This window comes from Mandrillus leucophaeus, unplaced genomic scaffold (assembly GCF_000951045.1).
Source record: "Mandrillus leucophaeus isolate KB7577 unplaced genomic scaffold, Mleu.le_1.0 Scaffold561, whole genome shotgun sequence".
NCBI classification, from domain to species: domain Eukaryota; kingdom Metazoa; phylum Chordata; class Mammalia; order Primates; family Cercopithecidae; genus Mandrillus; species Mandrillus leucophaeus.
The window spans coordinates 1,270,860-1,294,042 of record NW_012106042.1 but is presented as its reverse complement, the minus strand read 5'-3'; the positions used below and the strand labels follow the sequence as shown (position 1 = coordinate 1,294,042).

General features: G+C 35.4%; 1 protein-coding gene across 4 annotated transcripts in view; it reads left to right on the top strand.

Annotated features, from left to right (window-relative positions):
- The window catches only part of PDCD10 (programmed cell death 10), a 51,962-nt gene extending 37,170 nt beyond the window's left edge, over positions 1-14,792 (top strand). For all 4 annotated transcript variants that reach the window (XM_011998223.1, XM_011998222.1, XM_011998226.1 and 1 more), the window contains 5 exons: positions 1,305-1,422; positions 2,708-2,834; positions 10,960-11,038; positions 11,338-11,420; positions 14,307-14,792. In XM_011998223.1, the coding sequence (XP_011853613.1) occupies positions 1,305-1,422; positions 2,708-2,834; positions 10,960-11,038; positions 11,338-11,420; positions 14,307-14,388 (489 nt within the window). In that variant the 3' untranslated portion in view covers positions 14,389-14,792. The remainder of the gene's footprint in view (positions 1-1,304; positions 1,423-2,707; positions 2,835-10,959; positions 11,039-11,337; positions 11,421-14,306) is intronic.
- The last annotated feature ends 8,391 nt before the right edge of the window (positions 14,793-23,183 follow it).

The window sequence follows — 23,183 nt, the reverse complement described above, 5'->3', positions numbered from 1 at the left end:
CGACCCTTCAGTTTTTGATACTTGAGATCTAATGAGAAGCAAGATGTTATAATGGAAAGAGCAGTAGGAAGAGAAGAAAACTGTATCTGCAGTGATAATCAGTGGAACTGAAGAGGCAGAGGTCAAGTGTGCTTGACACATAAGGAAACAAAAAGATTGTCATCTGATTAAGATCGTAAATTGTGTTTCTATTTTGTTGTTTAATATTAGGGCAAAAAGGAAATTCATCAGCATAATGATTAAAATTGGCAGGCTTCCTAAAGGAAACAAACATCAAATGTGATTACAGAATTTACTGGGAAAAACTGAAATCTGAAAATTAACTCTGGCTTTGGTAAACTGAGAACTCTATGCAGAGTCTTGAAATGGCTACAAAATTTTAGTGTCCTGGGGAGTCTAAGTCTAAGTAACATAGAACCAATGCAAACTCAATGAAACAAGCTCAAAAGGTAGTAAAAGTTTAATGATGTTCTAGAAACCAGTGAAGGAAATATTCTTGCTACAAAAATGAACTAGGAAATGAAAATCATTGTGTGGGAAAATAGTTAAGATATTATTATATAGGTTCAGTAAAACCTTTGAAGTAAATCCTTTTTTGTTTTTCCTGGCATTCTCTTAATATAAATGAAAAGAATATGCAAAATGCTAGTCAGATGGGTTATTGCTTGATCCTTGAATTGCAATATTAGTGCATTAGGCCAAGACGGGCGGACCACGAGGTCAGGAGATCAAGACCATCCTGGCTAACACGGTGAAACCCCATCTGTACTAAAAAATACAAAAAACTAGCCGGGCGAGGTGGCGGGCGCCTGTAGTCCCAGCTACTCGGGTGGCTGAGGCAGGAGAATGGTGTAAACCCGGGAGGCGGAGCTTGCAGTGAGCTGAGATCTGGCCACTGCACTGCAGCCTGGGCGACAGAGCGAGACTCCGTCTCAAAAAAACAAAAGCTTAAAAAATTCTCAAGATATTTAAAGTAATGAGAATAGTAATTGATAGATTACTAAAACATATCTAATCCATATATCTTTATTAATTCAATTGCAGGAGAGTGTAAAGAATGTATAGAAAATACTAAGTTCTTTCTATTCAAATGGAAAATGGAACCTTAGTCATAATAAAGAGTCGAGTGCACAAGCTCTAACAAAGCCTTAGTGAATGCCATCATGACACCTGCTTTACAAAGATTTCTGCCCTTAAAACTTATCAGTGTAAGACGTTCCCAAAAGATTCTAAACAGTTAAACTTTGGCTTTAAACTGTTGATTCCTTATCTGTATTTCAAAACTAGTTTTCTCTTTATTATAGGCTGAAAAGGAAAATCCAGGTCTCACACAAGACATCATTATGAAAATTTTAGAGAAAAAAAGTGTAGAAGTTAACTTCACGGAATCCCTTCTTCGTATGGCAGCTGATGATGTAGAAGGTATCAGAAAGAAGAACCTTGCTTAAATTATACAATTGTTGAATAGCACTTCCTCTAAATCATTATTATTTAACTAAAGGAACTTCCTTCCCTACTGTTCCCCCCCTCCCCCGACCCCCCGCCTGCCTTTACTTATGATGATGCTGGTGGTGGTGGTGGTGGTAATAGTAGAAGCTAATCTAGATAAAATAGAAAAATTGTTTTTCTTGCTTTGTATATTTGTGAGATTTAATTACTTGAACTTTGTTTATACCGCATTCTTTAATTTTTCCCCCCTTTATGTTTGGTGAGTTTCAGTTTTACTAAAAGGTAAGCTATTTGGAATGTGTTGACTTTAAGCAAACAATAGTTTGGAAGTAATGAGGTTTTTGTTTACTTGTTTTTTTAACTTTAGTACAGCATCTTTTTTTAAGCACAGATTTAAAGGAACAATATAACCATGCTTTTCTTATTTTTTTACTTCAAATTATTTAGACATTGGTTTTACTTTAGTGGAAGTTTTCCCACTAATTTAGAAAAACGTGGACACACGATTTCCCATAATTATTAAGGGAGAACAAAAAGCAGGTATTTTAACTGATTCCATGATTATAAAAAAGCCCTTATCATTATTTAGAGTTGAGCATTTGCAGCCCATTAGGCCATTATATATTGATGAATTGGTAGATTTGTAATGCTTCCAAGTCTGCAGTGAATCTGGTAAAGTCTGATTGAACCTCCTTTCCAAAATTGCTGTTCTGTGATCCCAGCCCGTGTGTTGGATTTGTGCTGATGTTTTTGTTTTTAAGTGAGATTTCAAGAATATGTAGAAGATTTTATTAGATTATTTGGGGTTTTAATATAATGAAGCAATGTATATTCAATATAGGGGTTTAAAATTTTTAATCTTTCTAATTGGAAAGTAGATATTACCTTTGCGCTAGTTATGACACTCATTATTTAATTTAAGGTTTCCTTGGGAAATGTAAAGCCTGCCTTTTCAATCTGTTTTTTGTTTGTTTGTTTGTTTGTTTGCTTTTTTTTTTTTTTTTAAGATTTCATGGGATTTCCTTTTATCCCAAATTGAAAATATTTGTATTTTCTTTTTCTGATACTTTACTTGAAGGGAGCCCTGCTGTTATTACTGGACTAAGTCGAATGTTAATGAATTCTACTTTGCAACCTTGTCTTTCCTATTTATCTGGCCTTTCACCTCCCCCACTTGCCTTTGACCAACATTGGGAATTCTTAGAAGTGAATTTGGCAGAGTCGCAGGATGTTTTTTATTATGTATTTATTTTATCAGAGTATATGATTGAGCGACCAGAGCCAGAATTCCAAGACCTAAACGAAAAGGCACGAGCACTTAAACAAATTCTCAGTAAGATCCCAGATGAGATCAATGACAGAGTGAGGTTTCTGCAGACAATCAAGTAAGCAATTTTTTGTTTTGTTTCTTTTCTTAAAAGTACTTCCAAGGAACTATTCGTCTACTTTTTTTAATTTTGGTATGACATTAACTTGAAATGCTAATTTGAAATAAAATCTCGAATTGTTAAATACTGCATTTTATTAACTTTATGGCATTTGGTTTCAGAGTACAACATTTTTTAGAGTGTTTAATTTTAAAACAATAATGAAATGTGCGTAAACTGGAATGTAGTTTGAACTACATAAATGATGGAAAAATATAAATGTCAGATAAATGAATAGAGAAACTGGATATATCCTAGAAATTGGTAGTAAGAGATACCAAAATTGTTTTTATTTCAGAAATGGCAGCAGTCATTAATGTAAGTAATGTACTCTTAGGCATAAGTAGCATTTTCTAAGACTGACCAAGTAGCCTCTAAATCCTTGCCTTTGGGGGATATAGGTTAAATAAGACCAAGAATATGCATGGGGCCAGGAGGCTGGCTGGTGAGCAGCAGCCAGAAGGGTCATCCTAGAGAAGTAGTTCTCAGACCAGGGACACTCTTCTGGAGTACAGTGAGGGGTGAGAGGGTAGGAGATTGAGTGAAAACATAATCCCTACATAAGTATCTTTAAACTAGAGAGTATGATAATTTTCTTCAGCCTCAGTGAATAGAAAACAAAGCTGGAAATACTTGCAGTGTCACTATCAATGCATGGTTTTGGTGAAACCATAGGTGGATATTACTGGGAAGAAGAGATTTAGCACAGGTCTTTTTCTGGAAGAGGCTCTGACATATTTGGTAACTTTGAAGAACCTAAGGAGACTCATTTGGAATAAATAGTAACATTCATCTTTTGGAGATTGGGCAGTGGGAGGAGTGGCAGCAGCCAGGCAGCCCAGCTTCATGAAGGCCCTCAGCATGCCTTGACCCACATGCATCCGATATGTGCCTTCCCCACTTCCAGGATGCCCAAGAGGACTGTCAGCTCAGCTGACAGGACAGTGAAGGAAAAGCCCAAAAGGAGATGGATATGGTTATCAGCTAAACCTGCTCTTTCAGTAGTGGAAATGAATCCCCAAAGGGTAGCAGGATAGGATAAATCTTCAGGTAAAAAAGCGCAAACAAAAGAAAAGAATAGCAAAGTGAAAACAGGCCAAAGTGGCTAACCAAGAATATTTACCTGCGGAAAACAGAAAAACTAAAACTGAAGAGAGTCCAGCCTCTGAAGCAGGAGAGAAAGCAGCCCAGTCTGATTAATACCGCATACCATGTCTTATCAGTGGTTCCCCGTCTCTCTTCTTACATAATCCAGAGGAGTATTTTTATCAACTATGTTGTAAATGCAAGTTTTTTAGTAACTCTAGAAACATTTAAGGAGTAAATTCCACCTCATCCCATTTTTTCGGTGTAAATGCTTTTTTTTTTAAAGAGGTGAAATAATGTAATTTGTGGTTATTTTTTGGTACAATGAGAAAATAATGTTGGATATTGAATTATGAGAAGCCTTGATTGTTATGGGTGTCAGCTTAACATTCCATAAATGGGTGGTTAGTTTTTATATCCCATAATACAAAGCATACTAAATGGCAGAGTGGAGTCGCAGTGCTGCGTTTAATGTCTTGAACATTTTTAATTACTCACTCTGCCACCCAGGCTGAACTGCAGTGGCGTGATCATAACCTACTGCACCCTCAACCTCCTGGGCTCAAGCAATCCTTCCACCTCAGCCTCCTGAGTAGCTAGGACTACTAGTGTACACCACCACACTAGGCTTTTTTTTTTTGATATTTAATAGATACCACGTCTCCCTACATTTCCCTAGCTGGTCTCTAGCCTCAAAGCTCAAGTGATCCTCCTGCCTTGGCCTCCTAAAGTGTTGGGATTACAGGAGTGAGCCACCACACCTGACCTTAAATTACTTCTTCCTGTTGTTTTTTAGTGGAATTATTTCCTTGGGCAAACCACTCCTTGAGCCTGGCTCTCCCTTTCAGAATTGTGTGCGCTCTGTAACATCTTTGGTCATGGTAGTCCTGTTTTTCTAATAATTTTGTTAATGCGCTGTGAAAGATTAAAGTATATAGTGTATATGCTATTAAATTGTGAATTGGTGGGATGTATGTGACAGCTTATCAACATTTGAAGGTACTGGTACTTGATAGCCTCTGAAGGAAATTTTGCCTCAGTTGTAAGCTAGAAAGTCACTGGAATAACTTTAAAGAATAATAAGGATACGTGGCTTTTTAGATTTTGTAGTACGTATGTTCAGAATTGTGTACAAGTTGAAATGTCTGTGTACTGATCCTCAACACAACAGATAAAATCTCAATTATGAAAGAAAAAGAAAACATTCATCTTTTGAAAATAGTATTCTTTGTCGTTCACATTGAGAAATGCTATTTTAGCTTGTTTGGATACCTAGCTAGTTTGGATACTATCTTTTGAGTCACATAAAGAGAGGAATATGTCCCCTAGAAAATAATGGTGTGTGATAGGTATGCCACCCAGCTATCAAGGAATGACCCTACTCTTTGACAATAATGAAGGACCAGGAATGTGAAAAAGGCTTTTAATTGAATAGCCAAAATCTGTGTCACAAGGGACAAACCCTAAGGGTTTTTTTATTTGTTTGTTGGGTTTTTGTTTTTGTTTTTTCGAGACCGAGTCTTGCTCTGTCGCCCAGGCTGGAGGGCAGTGGCGCTATCTTGGCTCACTGCAAGCTCCACCTGCTAGGTTCACACCGTTCTCCTACTTCAGCCTCCCAAGTAGCTGGGACTACAGGTGCCCGCCACCGTGCTCGACTAGTATTTTGTATTTTTAGTAGAGACGGGTTTTCACCGTGTTAGCCAGGATGGTCTCAATCTCCTGACTTTGTGAGCCACCCACCTCGGCCTCCTAAAGTGCTGGAATTACAGGCATGAACCACCGCACCCAGCCTATGGGGTTTTTTTGTATTCTACCTCTCCTATAGGAAAGCCCCAGCTTCCTTTTCTACTTTCAATATGTGAAGGGGGAAGGCAATCCACTGTTTATGGAGTTTTATTTTTAATCTGGTACAAGTTGAGCATCCCTAATTTGAATATCAGAAATTCTAAATGCTCCAAAATCCGAAACTTTCTGAGCACCGTGACATGACACCATAAGTGGAAAATTCCACGTCTGACCTCATGTGATGGATGGATTGTAGGCAAAACACAATCAAAACTTTATTTTATGCACAACATATATGCATATATGGATGCACTTTATAAAACATAAATGAATTTCATGTTTATACTTGGGCCTCATCCCCAAGTCTAAAGACTTCTGGTCTCAAGCATTTCATTTAAGGGGTACTCGCTCTGTATAAAGTAAATATGTTTGGCCTGTAAAAGGATAAAGTCAATGATCCCAAACTTGATTGTTTAGACTATTTATTTCTAAAGTTTTCAAATAATTTGGTAAGTTTTCATTTGCTTTGATAATCATGGACTTGTTGATGAGCCATGATACATTTCTATGAAGATTTGACATGTAAAATAATATTTGCAGCAGATTTTGCTTCACATCATCAAAGTACATTTATATAATCAATGTCATCTTAATAACAATCACTTATGTAGTACTTATTATATGCTAAGCACTATTTTAATCACTTTACATATATTTACTTATCACAACAACCCAGTAACAAGTGAAGGAATTGAAGCAGGCACAGAAAATTAGGTAAGGCCACAGACCTTACCTATTAAGTGGTAGAGCTGGATTTGAACCCAGGCAACCTAACGCCAGGTTCACTGCTGTTTCCCAATCATCGATTTACAATGTTGATCTAATTTGGAGATTGAAAAATAAAGTTTCTGCCCTTTGAAAGAAATGTGATAAAGGATATTTTAACATAGGATGCCAGTACATGAGAGAGATAAAGGTGTTGTGGTTGAAGCTGAGATAGAAATGTAGGCCCAGAGTCCTCATCCTGTCACTTTGACATCCTCTTTCCCCCTACAGAGTCCCTGAGACATCTCTGCTAAACTGTCTGTGACTCTAGGGAGCTACCATTTGAAAACCACATTATTAACAGCACATTTTAGTCATAAGGAAATTGAGCTTAAGAGTCTTGTCCATAATCATTCACAGAGACTTTCTTTAGGATGTTGTTTCATTTATGAGGGAGTAATAATACTTCAGTTCTGTTGTCCAGAGTGTACTCATTTAGCATGATTGAATTAAGGGTAATGGTGGCAATGAAAATTTACTTCCTAACCATTTGAGGAGGGATAATTTACCCTGGCAAGTTTGTTGATATGTATGTTATTTCTGAGACTAAAATTCAACCACATATGAATAGCATAGATAGGCTAAGGTATAATTATTTGTATACTGTCATATATTGGTACATTTTCATATATGTTCTTACCACTATTAATTGACAAATTAGTGGATAAAATTGCACCAAAATAGAAAATTATTTCTCCTTCAGGCATTTCTCAAATATTTTACTTTCTTGTATCTAAGGTAGTTATCCCCTTTATTCACTTTAGCAACATTTTTCAGTAAGCATATGTCATACACATATTACACCAAGTACTATAGGTGATGCTGTAGATTGTATCAAAGTACAAGTAAAAAAGATTCCTGACACCTAATAAATATTCAGGCAGTTATGAATATATTAGCAGACCTAGATTTGAATCTCCATTCCAACATTTAGCTATGTAACCTTGGATATAAGTTGCTTAACTTCTGTCATTTTAGTTTGTGCCTCTGAAAGTAAGGATAATGACTTGTGAGAATTGAAAGAAATGATGTACATGAAGTGCCTAGCACAGAACCTAGCATACATTCAACAGTACATGCTATAATAGCGTTGTGAAATGAGAATTTTTCTCCCTTTTCTCAACGGAGTTGATTAGGAAAAATGATCCAGCAAATATTTTAAAAGGCCCTTTTTTTTTTTTTTTTTTTTTTTGAGACGGAGTCTCGCTCTGTCGCCCAGGCTGGAGTGCAGTGGCCAGATCTCAGCTCACTGCAAGCTCCGCCTCCCGGGTTTACGCCATTCTCCTGCCTCAGCCTCCCGAGTAGCTGGGACTACAGGTGCTCGCCACCTCGCCCGGCTAGTTTTTTGTATTTTTTAGTAGAGACGGGGTTTCACCGTGTTAGCCAGGATGGTCTTGATCTCCTGACCTCGTGATCTGCCCATCTCGGCCTCCCAAAGTGCTGGGATTTTAAAAGGCCTTTTAATCAGTGAATGTGTGTGCCTGAGTACATTTGAGCTATGCAAATGTTTTGTAAAATTAATTTGAAATCCAGTACATCTGAACTAATGGAAAACTAGTGGAGACTCGTAATTTAACAGACCAAAATAAAAAAGCCAGGCATTTATTTACTGTTTGTAATCTACATTTGCATATTCTTAGGTGAAAATTCAGTAAGGTTTATTTGTTTTAAGTTAGGATTTTCATGAAGGGTCCAGAATAGATTTTTTCAGAGTTTTCCAGTCTAAACCAAACTCAACTCAAAGCACAGGGATTCCCTTTCATTAGCGGATTTGCATAAACACGTATCATGCACATTTGGGTGGCATGATTAGAAACTACTTTTCTATGCAGTTTTTTGATAAGATGTCTGTTTACGTTTCATCTGAAGGCTTTGTCTTTCAGTGTATGTTTTGCACAGCTGCCCTAACTATTAGGTTGGTGCTAAGTTCCTCCTGCTCATACTATCTGCCTCTTATCACAGAATTCATCTGCACCAAGCCGCATTCATTAGTTATGTGATATTTATTTTACCCTCAAGTTTTTTCTCAGTTCTTTATCTGGTTAATTGTCTGTAGTGGTTTTTTTGTGACAGTATTTTCTCTTATAGGAAACAAACTCTCTGGTAATTACTAAGATAATTTAGCTTCCTTATGTGCACACCTTGGTGCCATAAATGAAAATACTTTTCTGTGTACATATGGATAACATAATATCTGACATACATTCTGCAGATTGTTTCTAGAGAACATTTTTTCTACAATTTGGTAGGCATTTAACAGTCTTTTGCCTCATGTCCAAACAGAAGGCCAGGCTTAGGAATAAACAGCCTTGGCTGACAGAGAGCTGTGTTCCAATAAGGCATTAAACCTTAGCTGCAAGTTTTCAAACCTGCCTCATCAGCAGTCACCTGAGGAGTTGCGCCTCCTCACACCCCCTTTTAAAGTAGAGATTTCCAGTATTTATCAGCGTGTCTGTCTTTTTTTGTCCAGCAAAACCCTCCCTTCTTCTCTCGTCTTTCTGTCTCCCTAGGTGCATGAGGCAGCATTTTTCAGACCCACTCTTTTGACTTGTAGAATCCAGGCATTGTCGTTGCATATCAAACTTATGTTCATCTTGATGACTAGCCCTGGAAACACGTTTTATTCCTCTTCAGTGGAATATTGAAATACACTACAAAGTGAGACTGTATAAACTTCTGTCTGATCACTATGTAATTTGCTCCATTATATTCCATTTTAAGTAACTCCATTGTGGATTTGGAGAAGCTTGCATATTTGGAGATTTGACATTTTTTGTTTATTGAAATTGTAATTTTTCTCACAGAATAGTCCTATGACAGCATTTTATTAAACAATGGTGGGTTTATGTCCATCACACCAGTATACAAAGATTCAACTTGCTTAAGCAATAAATGAAAGGAATAGTTATCTAATTAAAAACTGCTATTACTAAACCAGAGGCAAAAAAAAAAATTAGATAGCATTTATGTAAGACTTATTGTCCTACTTGAATATGTAATATTTCAGTGTTTCAGCCTAATACCAGTGTTTGACCTGAGAGAGGTAATAAGTAAAGTATTATTGAAATAATTAATGAAAATGTTATTACTACTTCGGAGTACTCTAAAATACTTTTTTTTTAATATCAAAATTCTGTATGCTTTTAATTCTTAAAATTTCTACATGCTTATTTACTGAAAAACATGCTGGGAAACACCCACATGCACACAGAAACCTGGACACTGAGGATTTTTTCCCCTTGAAATAGGAATGTTGAAATGTTTTAGGTAGGAAATAACTGAAATCTGGCATTTATAATTAGTATTAGTAATAAAATGTTATGTTTAGGATGGTGCAGATTTCTATCTTATTCATTTCTTCACAGTTGCATTGCATTTGAAGTTTTTGTTGTGACTAACAGCTAAGAGAATGGTTTCGAAAAAGGTTTGTCGTAGAGAATGAGACTTTGAGAATGCAGAATTACATAAAGTTCAATTTGATAGAAAAAAATTGCTATGAGGTTAAAATGTGGAAATCAAAAGGAGCTAGACAGAAAGGCAAAAATAAAACAAATTCAGAAAAAAATGGTGCGTGGATAGGAAGAACACTCAAATAAGAATTATTGATTTCTTCCTTTTGTTTCTTTTGAAAGGGGAGGGAGGTGATGATGCATATATAGTCAAAGGATGATTGCCAGAAAGATTAAAGTGGAAGAATATTGTGGTGATGTCTCCCCCAGTAATTTAAATATTATATTTTCCAAAGGAAATAGTGGCTGACAGCAAGTGTTTGAAAGAGGAGGATATTTGGTTGTTAGATAGAAGCTAAAAGTGTCTATAAAAGAGTAAAGGAGGAGGAGTATTTCCTCAGGGGAGAGGAATATTTTCTGAGGAGGAAATATTTTATGTTAAACATCAAAACTAATAGGTATCTAGCATACAGCGTTGTTAAATACAGAATTGAGTTATATGTCATGCAGAATATCATAAAATTGTTCATTGTTCAAATAACAAAAGTGGAGAACGTGGTACCTTGACTTTAGCTACATTAGAGCAGAGAAAAAATTTAAAATGGGGAAAGACAGACATAGGTAATGTTTATCCTTTTCTAAATTTGAGTAAGGAATGCTTAATGAAATGTGATTGATTTGAGAAAGTTGGTTTTGGTTGGCAACCTTTGGTCAGCAGTGCAAGAGAATCAAGATTACAGAGGGGTACAGGCTAAAACCCCAACTCCAACCAGCTAGCCAAAAAGGCTGGCTATTCATGAAGTGAGTGCACTTACCATAATTAAGAGTGTACTGTGATTAGATTAAGAGTGTACTTAATTTCTTTCAAATGTAGCTGATGTTTTCTCTCACAAATTTCTTTCAAATGCAGCTGATACTCTTTATTCTTTTCCCAACAGGGATATAGCTAGTGCAATAAAAGAACTTCTTGATACAGTGAATAACGTCTTCAAGAAATATCAATACCAGAACCGCAGGGTACGTTTAGTAGAAGCCTTGCTAGCTGACACCCTAGATGTTGGTTTATGCCTAGTTGTTTTATTGACTTGAAAATAGGATTGATTGTTGGAAATAGTTTTGTGTCATTAACCATTGAGTTTATTCTTGGATTTAAATATGCCTTTTTATTTAAAAGTAAATATTCCACAGTTGCTTATTAGTAATATTCATATAAAGTGCATCCCATATCCTGTGTAATCTCCTGTCCTTGCCTTTGGCTGTTGTGATTATTTCTCTTATTTAGTACTTTTTTTTCTTACTGTATTTTGTGGCTGTAGGCACTTGAACACCAAAAGAAAGAATTTGTAAAGTACTCCAAAAGTTTCAGTGATACTCTGAAAACGTATTTTAAAGATGGCAAGTAAGTACTGTAATTTATCCTTTTAAAATTAAATAGATTATGTGGTTTTATATGGTATGAAAACCATATAAATTAAGCCCTTTTACTTTATTAGTACTCCAGGCAACTGATATTCAAGGCATTCCACTAACAATAGGAAATGAATGTGGTTACTAATCTGGCCATAACTCCTTTCTACAGCAGGAGTTATCAGACGCTTTCTGAAAAGAGCCAGATAGTAAATATGTTAGATTTGGTGGGCCTGTTGGCCGTTATCCACCTCATCTCTGCCGTTGTAGTACAGAAACAAGCCATAGACAATATACAAACAAGAGGGTGTGACTGTTTTTTACTAAAACTTTATACAAGATTCAAATTTTAGTATCTTGAAATAATTTTTCCCTGTCATATATTCTTCTTTTGATTTTTTTTTACCATTTAAAAATGTAAAAGCAATTTTAGTTCATTGGCCTACTTTATACACTCCTGAAACAGTGGTTCTCAAACATTAGTAGCATCAGAGTCATCTGGAGGACGTGTTACAGCTCAAATTGCAGATTGCTCGAGAGTCCCACTTCTAGAATTTCTGATTTCGCAGGTCTAGGATGGAGCAGGTATTTGCATTTCTTAGAAATTTTCAGATAATACTGACATTACAGGTCTATTGAGAACTACTGCACTAAAGTTAAAGCAATGTTGTCAATCCTTTCTGTGCAATAGAATCACTTGAGGACAGTTTTTAAAAAATTCCCATAGCCTAGGCCCCACCTGCAGAGATTCTGATTCAGTTGCTGGGAGTGGAGCCAGGGTTTAGATGTTTTGTAAAAGTGCCCCAGATGTTTTTAAAGGGCTGTAAGGGTTTTGACCCACTGTCCTGGAAAGAGGCTTTCACAGCATCATTCTATAAAATAGGAAATATACTAAAATGTAAATTATACATTAGTTTTTAATTTACATATAATTGGTTGTAATGCACTATAGAAAACCAAGAGATTTTATATATTTTAACATACATACATGCATACGTATAATGTATAAGCTGATGCAAAGTCTGGCCATATAGGTAGTTTTTTGCACTTCATGTCAAATGTGAGAATTTTTTCAACAAGATTATTTTTTAACAGTGCTTAAAGTCAGAAAAGTAATCTAAATAGAGACCTCAATCATCCCATCCTACTATACAGGTTTTAAGATCTTTATATTCATGTCACATCGTTACAGTATTATTGTAGTAATATTTAAAATGATAAAAATACATTAGATAGGATTCTGTTAATTTTCAGAGTCATTTTTTAACCGTTCACCCAGGTTGAAGTATTTACATTTATATTACAAATTAGAGATTACTGAGCTAAATTTTATTATTTGTTTTGTGGTGGTGTTCCGTACACAGGTTGTCTAAGGGAAATGCTCCTTGATGACTTAGTTTAATAAGCTGGCATTTGTGTTTTGAAAATAAACTTGTTTTTTTCTTGATTTATGCTAAGCTCAAATAACCAAAAACACATTAAAATAATAATTTATATGATGGGATTATTGTTTCTGATTTTAAATTACTGTTACGGAATAAGCACAATGAAAGGTAGACATTAAAGCCTAATTTTCATTAATTAATTGAAATTATTTACTCTGCATATGGATTCAGTCTCCTTGCTACTACTTTCTCTCCAGCAGCTTTTTAAAATTCCAATTATTTGTGTATCAGTAATGTGCTGTGAGTTTTATACCTGTTTCCTCAAAACAGAAAATTATTGATAGAGCCTGATCTTTAGGCCATCTTTCAGTAGGGGGATGGATTTGCAGAAATGAATTTGCATCCATTTCTTTCTGGCCCTTCTCTCTTTTTTTTTTTTTTTTTTTTTTTTGAGACAGAGTCTTGCTCTGTTGCCCAGACTGGAGTGCAGTGGCACGATCTGGCCTCGCTGCAACTTCCGACTCCCAGATTCAAGCAATTCTCCTGCCTCAGCCTCCGGAGCTGGGATTATAGACACATGCCACTATGCCCAGCTAATTTTTGTATTTTTAGTAGAGACAGGGTTTCACCATGTTTGCCAGGCTGGTCTCAAACTCTGAGATACCTCATGATCCACCCACCTTGGCCTCCCAAAGTGGTGGGATTACAGGTGTGAGCCACCGGGTCCAGTCCCTGGACATTCTCTTTTGAGAAATGTCTAGGATGCAGGTACATGCTAGATATGATACTAGGAAACTATTAAGGCCACACAATGGGACTAGGGCGTCAGCTCTGTGTTCCAGCCACATGAAGATGAGCCATTAGGAGAATGGGATGGAGCTCAAAGCCAATTTTAAAGAATATATTTTTATATGTTGTCAGCTCCCAGATTTTGAAACTGCATGATTATTTTTTTGTAAAAATATATTTATAGTAAAAGTAGTTTGTAGTAGTTTGTCATTTAGAATTTCTACCTCTTTTTTAAGGAGATAAGTGGGATGAATCAGATTAGAAGTAACTAACTTTTTCTTGAGTATTATGCCCATTAATTAATTATGCCCATTAATTACAGATTTTGAGATTATGATACTTTGCTAGATTTTACTTGTTAACTTCTATGAAACCACAGCTGGAGACCACATCTGAATCCTCCTTTTGGCCAGTTAACTTGTTCCACCTATAAATAAACTGGGTTGTTGAGGCACCACCTATCATTACCAGCCCTCCAACATTTTATTGCCAGTCAGAACCACCAGGGGGCAGTAATTACTAGATAGTTTAAAATGATGCAAGACTATTAAATCCTAAATTGGAATAAAAGTTTTAATACTCAATACTAACTTGTCTTTTTTTTTTTTTCTTAAATTGATTTCATTACTACTGTTAATAGTATAAATCTTAAAAGGGTGAATTTTTTGGATGAAATTAATGCTTATTCTTTTCTTTTTAAACAGGGCAATAAATGTGTTCATAAGTGCCAACCGACTAATTCATCAAACCAACTTAATACTTCAGACCTTCAAAACTGTGGCCTGAAAGTTGTATATGTTAAGAGATGTACTTCTCAGTGGCAGTATTGAACTGCCTTTATCTGTAAATTTTAAAGTTTGACTGTATAAATTATCAGTCCCTCCTGAAGGGATCTAATCCAGGATGTTGAATGGGATTATTGCCATCTTACACCATATTTTTGTAAAATGTAGCTTAATCATAATCTCACACTGAAGATTTTGCATCACTTTTGCTATTATCATTCTTTTAAGAATTATAAGCCAAAAGAATTTACGCCTTAATGTGTCATTATATAACATTCCTTAAAAGAATTGTAAATATTGGTGTTTGTTTCTGACATTTTAACTTGAAAGCGATATGCTGCAAGATAATGTATTTAACAATATTTGGTGGCAAATATTCAATAAATAGTTTACATCTGTTAAACATTTCTTTACTTGAAAAAAATGCATATATATATGTGTGTGTACATATATATATATATGTGTGTGTATATATATATATGATCAGAAGACCAAGACAACTTGGTGTAATGTCTAAAAAACTTCTAACGGGAGCTTATCAGCAGTTTATCAAATAATAAAGAAACAAGAATTTCTATTTTTGTCCTTAATCACTTTGGACACAGAGTAGTCAATGGAAATATTTTTGTTAATTATTACTTATAAGGTACTGAGTATTTTTATATGATTTCCAACCTGTTTTAAAAGACTTATGTGTAAGAGACAGCATTTTCTAGTGTTTCTGCACTATAATGCCACTTTTTGAACTCTTGTTACAAATGTAGATTTGACTCTTAAAAATTAAGCCTTTCTTATACTGGGCCCTCATAAGCTTTGCACATTTCCCCCCCCCCCCCAAAAATAGCCACAATTAATAGTAATTTGAAGCTATATCAATGGTTGGATTGAAATTGTCATGAGTGTTAACATTCTATACACTCTTCAACTAGGTACAGTTTTATTTCACCATAGAGAAGTTTTAAGGAAATAATGTATCAAGTGTTCATGTTAAGTGGTTTCATTTTTCAATTATAAAATAAAGGGAAAAATCAGAATTTCCTTATCTTTTATAAAGATTTTAGATGTTAAACTAAGTTTCTGTGGGCAGTATATTTTTTTGCTGTTATGCAACTCAGTTATTTTATTTTTTCTCCATTTTAAAAAACAGATTTTTTTTTTTTTTTGAGACGGAGGCTCGCTCTGTCGCCGAGGCTGGAGTGCAGTGGCCGGATCTCAGCTCACTGCAAGCTCCGCCTCCCGGGTTTACGCCATTCTCCCGCCTCAGCCTCCCCAGTAGCTGGGACTACAGGCGCCCGCCACCACGCCGGGCTAGTTTTTTGGGTTTTTTTTTTTTTAGTAGAGACGGGGTTTCACCGTGTTAGCCAGGATGGTCTTGATCGCCTGACCTCGTGATCCGCCCGTCTCAGCCTCCCAAAGCGCTGGGATTACAGGCTTGAGCCACCGCACCTGGCCAAAAACAGATTTTTAAAGAATTATTATCATTGGCACCATAAAAGTTAACTATCCTGTTAAATGTAAATGGAAAATATATTGAAAGGAGCAAAAAAAAAAAAAAAAAAGGCAATTGGATGAAATCTCTTAATTAATGAACATTTTACTGACTTGATTTTTTTTCTTCAAAGATATGTAGCCAGTAAAACAAATAGAATGTTGATCTTTATTTATTTTTGACATAAACTGTCATTCACTCTTTGAAGTAGATGGGTGATTATTTGCTGAATAGACTTGTGTATATGTGAAGAAAAAAGACACTTTTATTTGCAGCAGACTTTTTAAACATCATTTCTAACATCATCTAACATCGTTCCTTCTGCTGTCTTTACCCTCCTTAAAATAACCAGTTACCAGACATGCCTCAAATCACCTGTTTTTATAAGCTTTCCATATTTTCATTCCACCGTCCATTACATCTGGCTTCTGCTTTCATGAAATATTCCTCCACAAGGGAGGCTTATTCTTAGAGTACTTTAGTTTCTTACGTGATCCTTTCAACAGGGCTGAGTTTGCATTAAAAGGAGGCCAGGGTGGCCCCAGTTAGATTCATTTCCAGAGAACAGAAAAGTGGCTTCAGAGGAAAGGAAGAGGAGGAAAACACAAATTTGTTGAGCACCTTCTCTGTCAAGCACTAGTTACATTTACATAATTCTCTTAACAGTCCTATGATTTAGCTGTTTTACAATTGAGGAAACAGAGCTTAGGGTACACAGCTAGTAACTGCTAGGGCCAGAGTTTAAATTTGTGTCCAGATTCCATGTTCTTTCCACTGAACTGTACTCCCTCTATTACTGAAAATAAGTCTTGTTTAGGGTATTAGTTCCCAAACACCATTTTGAGAAACCTCTCCCTGGTCCGCAGGAAAATGAGAAAAATTAGAGCAATGTGATTGTTTTTTCATAGATCTAACTCTACTCATTTTAAAGGATCATGGAGATTATTGCTGTTTTTGATGTTTGAAATACTGTCCACACTTTAAAAAAAAGATACAGTAATTTTTTTTAAAAATGACTTTTAAAAACCTTATTAGGCAAAACAGATTGACATCTCATTATTGAGCTGTCTTAATTGATTTAAACGTTTTATATGGAAATAATTTCAAATTTACAGGAAATTGGCAAGCATAAGAATAGTGCAAGGAACATCCATATGTCGTTTACCCAGACTCAACTATTGTTCAGAATTTGCGCTCTTCATTTTATTGTTTGCTTGTTCATTTATCCTCCCTTAAGTTTCCTTTACTCTGGATCATTTCCATGGCCACCTTGGTCTTTTATAGCATTGAATCAGATTTAAGTTATGCATTCTGGGTGAGAATACTCTGTTGATGGTACTGTGTCATCATGGTATGATATTGGGGGCACACAATGTCCATCTCATTGGTGATGCTAATTTTGATCACCTGATCAAGGTAGTGTTCAGTTTCTCCAATGTATAGTTACTGTGTTTTACCTTGCAATTAATAACCTGTGGGAGACTCTTTTAATTCCATGCTTTAATTCCATGCTAACGTTTTTATCCAGGGTTTAGCATGCATTGATGATTCTTGATAGTTAGTCTGCAACTTCAGCATTCTTTCCACATGTACTAGTTGGCAATTAATATTTTATTGTAAGCAGAAACCCTCCTTTCTCCCCTGATCCATGCATTCATTCATCCATCTATATCCGTCTCATTTTTACATCTGTTATTGTTATAAACTCATGCTTTTTAATGTTTTTCCAGTGCTTTTTAATTAATTTTACCATACTTACTTTGTATGTTTTACCATACAACTTTGATGCTCAAGTTGCCTCAGATTTGGCCAGGAGAAACTATTGAGCTGGCTCCCATGTCCTTGGGATATCCCGTCGTTTGTTTAAAGGACTTCATAGGTTATATAAAAGAAATTCCAGGATTTAGAGTCAGCAATTTCTCCATAGAACCCTAGGGAATATTAGATACCTAGATCTGGATGCTGGATGTACTCATTGCTACTGGGTGTCTGTTTCTAGGCTATTCAGCAGACAGAACTAGAAAAGTCGTGTATGTACAGTTGACCCTCTGTATCCATGAGTTGTGCCTATATGGATTCCACATCCCTGGATTCAACCAACTGGGAATTGAAAATATTCCACAAAATAGAAGATAATACAATGATAATTTTAAAAATATGGTATAACAGCTCTTACATAGCATTTACGTTGTATCAGGTATAAGTAATCTAGAGGTGATTTAAAGGATATGGGAGAATGTGTGTAGGTTATATGCACATACTATGTCATTTTAAGGGCCACGAGCATCCTCAGATTTGAGCATCCTCAGATTTTGGTATCCTTGGGGTTCCTAGAACCAATCCCCCATAGATATCAAGACATGACTACATTAACACTCAGATGTGCATGTCCAGATAGCATTTACATGTGCTTATATACATGTTACGTTTGATTTCCGAAATGAATTTATACTAGTGCCTCCAATTTCAATCCGTTATCGCAGGATTCTTTCTCACCGTCACTATTCCATATTTCTTATGTCACTCCTTCCTCAGAAGTCCTGGATTCCCCCCAAAATCAATTATTCACTCTATAATATATCTGAAATAATTTTAGAATTGCTTTTGCCTATATCACTGTAAAAACAAGATTTATTTTCAGTTCTTTACCTATATCCTGCTCTAGGTTAAGGATAATGGCTACATTGTGCATTTATAAATTAGTTGTATTTTTTTTGTCCTTCACTGTATTTATGTTATTTGAAAGATAACATATTTGCCTTCAGGTTTGAAATTTATCTCCCAAACTCCTCCCATTCTTGTTGATCTAATTTTATTTAAAAATTTTATGGGCCGGGCACGGTGGCTCAAGCCTGTAATCCCAGCACTTTGGAAGGCCGAGATGGGCAGATCATGAGGTCAGGAGATCGAGACTATCCTGGCTAACATGGTGAAACCCCGTCTGTACTAAAAAAATATATAAAAAACTCCCCGGGCGAGGTGGCGGGCGCCTGTAGTCCCAGCTACTCGGGAGGCTGAGGCGGGAGAATGGCGTAAACCCGGGAGGCGGAGCTTGCAGTAAGCTGAGATCCGGCCACTGCCCTCCAGCCTGGGCGACAGACCGAGACTCCGTCTCAAAAATAATAATAATAATAATAATTTTATGGAGCCATAACACGCTTCTAGAAGTTAGAACCTTACCAAAACATATACCCAGAAGCGTAACTTTCTCTTCTATCTGTTCTGACCCATTCCCATCTGTTGTAAGTATCCAGCTTCATTGGTTTTGGTTTTTGAGGCTTCTTTTTTACGGAGGAAAACAAAAAAATGTATATTTTCTTTCCATTCTTTCTTATACAAAAGGTAGCATACCTAAAGGGAGACCAGCCATCTTAGTTTGCGTAGTACTGAGAGGTTTCTTGGGACAAAGAACTTTTAGTGCTAAAACTGGGACAGTCAGGCAAACGGATGGCAGGTCACCTTACATACACATTCTTTGTTAAAACAGTTTTGTTGATGCATAATTTGCATACCATAAAATTCACATATATGTCCCTTTAAATATTGAGGTATAATTTAATGCCATAAAATTTACTCATTTTAAGACTGTGCTATTTAGTGATACTTGACAAATTTACGGAGTTGTATAACTTGACCATGGTCTTACTAGATTGACATCATTGCTACAAAATATGCTCAGTTACAGTTCATCCTTGTTTCCTCTTCCAGCTCCAGGGAACTTCTATCTAGTTTCAGTCCCTATAGATTTTTCTTACCGGGACATTTCGTATAAACAGAATCATCTAATAATACCTTTTGAATCTGGCTTCATTTGCATAATATGTTGTTTTTGAGGTTCATCCATGTCATAGCATATATAGGCATTTCTGTCATTATTGCTGAATGGTATTTTCTTATATACCATATTTTATCCATTTACATGTTGATGGACCTTTGGACTGCTTCCTTTTTTTTTTTTTTTGCAGTGATGCATAATGCTGCTATGAACATAAAAGTGCAAGTCTCTGAAAGTGGCTTTTCATTTAGGGGTAGATATGTAGGATTGTAGTTGCTGGGTTGTGTGGTAAATTTATATTTATTTAAGGAACGACCAAACTGTTTCCTAAATGGCTGTATCGTTTTACATCCACATCAACAATGGATTAGGGTTTCCTGTTTCTCCACATCCTTACTATTTGTTAATGGCTTTTAAAAATTATAGACATTCTTGTAGGTGTGAAGTGGTGTCTCACTGTAGTTTTAATTTGCATTTTCCTAATAACTGAACTTTTTTGTGTGTGCTTATTAGCTGTTTCACATACATGCTCTTATACATATTCCATTTTTCACTTACTGTTTCCATAAATCACTCCATGTAAATTCAGAGATCTCTCGCTCTCTTACTTTCTCTTTTGTAGTATTCCATGACATATAGATGCCAAAGTTTTTTCTAATCAGTCTGCTATCTATGGGCATTTAGGTAGTTTTTAATATTTTACCAAAATACAAATAATGCTACAATGAATCGCCTTACATGTGTATTTCTGTTTAAGGTATTTCTTCAGGCTACATTCATTGAATACTAAGTCAAAGGATATATGCATGTGTAGTTTTGTTGGATATTGCCTTTCCATAAAGGGTGTGGCGTTTCAGATTCTACCAGCAATGCGTGAGACTGTTTTCCCACAACTTCACTAATAATGATATGCTGTAAAGCTTTTGAAGTTCTGCCAATCTGCTAAGTGGAAAGTAATATCTCATTATAGCTTTAATTTGCATATTACAAATGAAGTTAACATCTTCAAGGACTATTTTTCTAGTTTGTGATTGTGTGACACTGTTTATGGTGTTACTTTGCCATGCAAACTTTTGATTTATGTTTTGGTAGTCAAATTGATTAACTCTCCTGTGAAACCATCTGAGTTTGGTGTTTTTTGGGAATTAGTTTCTTGATAACTTTATTTCTTATATTTAAATTGATTTCTTTACATTTTTTGGCTTAAAGCGGTCAGTTTGCTAAACTGTATATTTTTAAGAAATTATCCATTTCCTCTTAGTTTTCAAATGTATTTCCACTAAAGTAATCTTTTATGTCTTTTTAAAAAATTCCCTATATCAATAGTTATTTCTCCCTTGTTATTTTTTCTTCTATCTGCACTTTCTGCCTTTTTAAAAAAATTAAACTAGCAAGTCATTTGTTTTTATGGTTGTTTTTTTTTTTTTTCCAGGACTTTACTCATTAATTTGATATCCTGCTTTTCTATTTTCTGTCTCAATTTCTGTTCTAATAATATTTTCTTCTTTGGACTTTTTTATATTTTACTTTGTTCTGGTTCTTTCAAGTTAAGAATTTAGCTCTTATTGATACAGGTATTTAGGGCTATGATTTTTTTTTCTGATTACTGCTTAGAATGTATCTCATAGATATGTTTATTACCATTATTTTTCAGAAATTTTGTAATTTTTGTTTGTATTTCCTATTTTGTCCAAGTGCTAAGTTTAACAGAATATCTTTAATTTACAAGTAGAAGGGCCTTTTTGGTTTCATTTTTAATTTCTATTTTTATTGCACTGTGATCATTGGTTTTGTTTGTAATAATTTTACCTTCTACTACCTGCTGATATTTTCTTTGTGCCCTAATATATGTTCAAAACTTTTAAATATACATGTGAATGTATGTATAGATTGTATATTCTCTTATTATTAGGATGTAGTATTCAGTATATATTTAAACATCTACCTTGTTGAGTGTTACTTAGTTCTTATGTATCTTTGTTTTTTGTTTGCTTGACCAGTCTTCTTGTACTGTGTGTTAAAGTCTCCTTTTAGTAGTATGTTTGTCTTTTTGCATCTGTTGTAGTTTCTGTTTTAGGTAGGTGTTGCTGTATTGTTGTCTAGATACGTGTTACATCCTAAATGTGAAATGTGGATTTTAAAATTATAAAAGTGTCCTTCTTTGTTTTATTTAATGACTTTTGAAATGTGTCTTTTGACCTTGAGTTAAACCCATTCACATTTATTGATATGTCTGTCATGTTTAGGCTTAATTCTATTTTTTTTTTTTTTAATAATTTTCATGTGTATTACGCCATACTTACTGTGTCTTTCAAGATTTGGTATGTTTCTGCTTTTTTACAGGAAGATTTACATTTTTGTTCCAGTGGTTGCTTTGTATTAATATTTTATAGTCTTTTAAATGTATTAATATTTTATAGTCTTTAAATTAATATTTTATAGTCTTTTTTTTTTACTTCAACTTTTACTATCAGATATGTTGTCTTTAGAACATATCCTTTAACTCTCACCTGTTACCTAAGTGATAGTCAGTGTTCTCATTCATACTTTTCTCTTTTTCTCTCCTTTTTCTTTACATTTTAAATTGCATTTTTCTACTTCTTCAGAACATCCAATGTTATATATTACTATTTTACCCGTGTCCCCATCGTTATTTCAGTCTAAACTTTTCAATTAAATATATGCAGTGCTCACTGTCAGTCCTTTTGCCAAAGTTTTCTTAGTCATTTATTGGTTAGATGAAGTTCATCTTTTAGCAGATTCCTCAGGAAAGGCACATCTATATAGTATTCTTTGAGTTATTTTGTGTTCAACATTATTTTCCTATGGTCTTGATACTTAAAGAATACTGCGGTTGTTTATAATATCCTTGGTTCACATCTTCTTTCCTTAAGTTTCTTGAAAACATGGCTCTGCTGTTTCCTGCTTTGTATGTTATTTGGTAAGTCTGCTGTCAGTCTAATTCTCTTGCTTTTAAATTGTTTCATCTTTTGCCTAGAAGCCATTCAGACTTTTTCTTTAATTTCAGAGTCTAATAGTTAGGATATGTATCACTATGGATTAATGCAGGTCAGTTTCCCCTCTACTTGATGGACATTTTCTGTGTGTAAATAGAGGTGGCCTACTTTCTTCTGTCTTCTGTCTTCTGTCTTCTTTCTTTTTTCTTCTTCTCCTTTCTTCTTCCCTTTCTCTTCCTCCTTCTCCTCCTCCTTCTTTCTCTTCTTTTTGCTCCTCCTCCTATTTTTTTTTTTTTGAGACAGGGTCTTTATTGTCCAAGCTGCAGTGCAGCGGCACAAACATGGCCTACTGCAGCCTTGACCTCCCAGGCTCAAGCAGTCCTCCTGCCTCAGTCCTCCAAGTAGCTGGGACTACAGGTGCATGCCCCCATGCCTGGCTAATTTTTTAATTTGTTGTAGAGACAGGGTTTTGCCATGTTTCCCCGGGTGATCTTGAACTGAGCTCAAGCAATCTACCTACCTCAGCCTCCCAGGTACTGAGATTACAGGCATGAGCCAATGCACCTGGCCCAAGG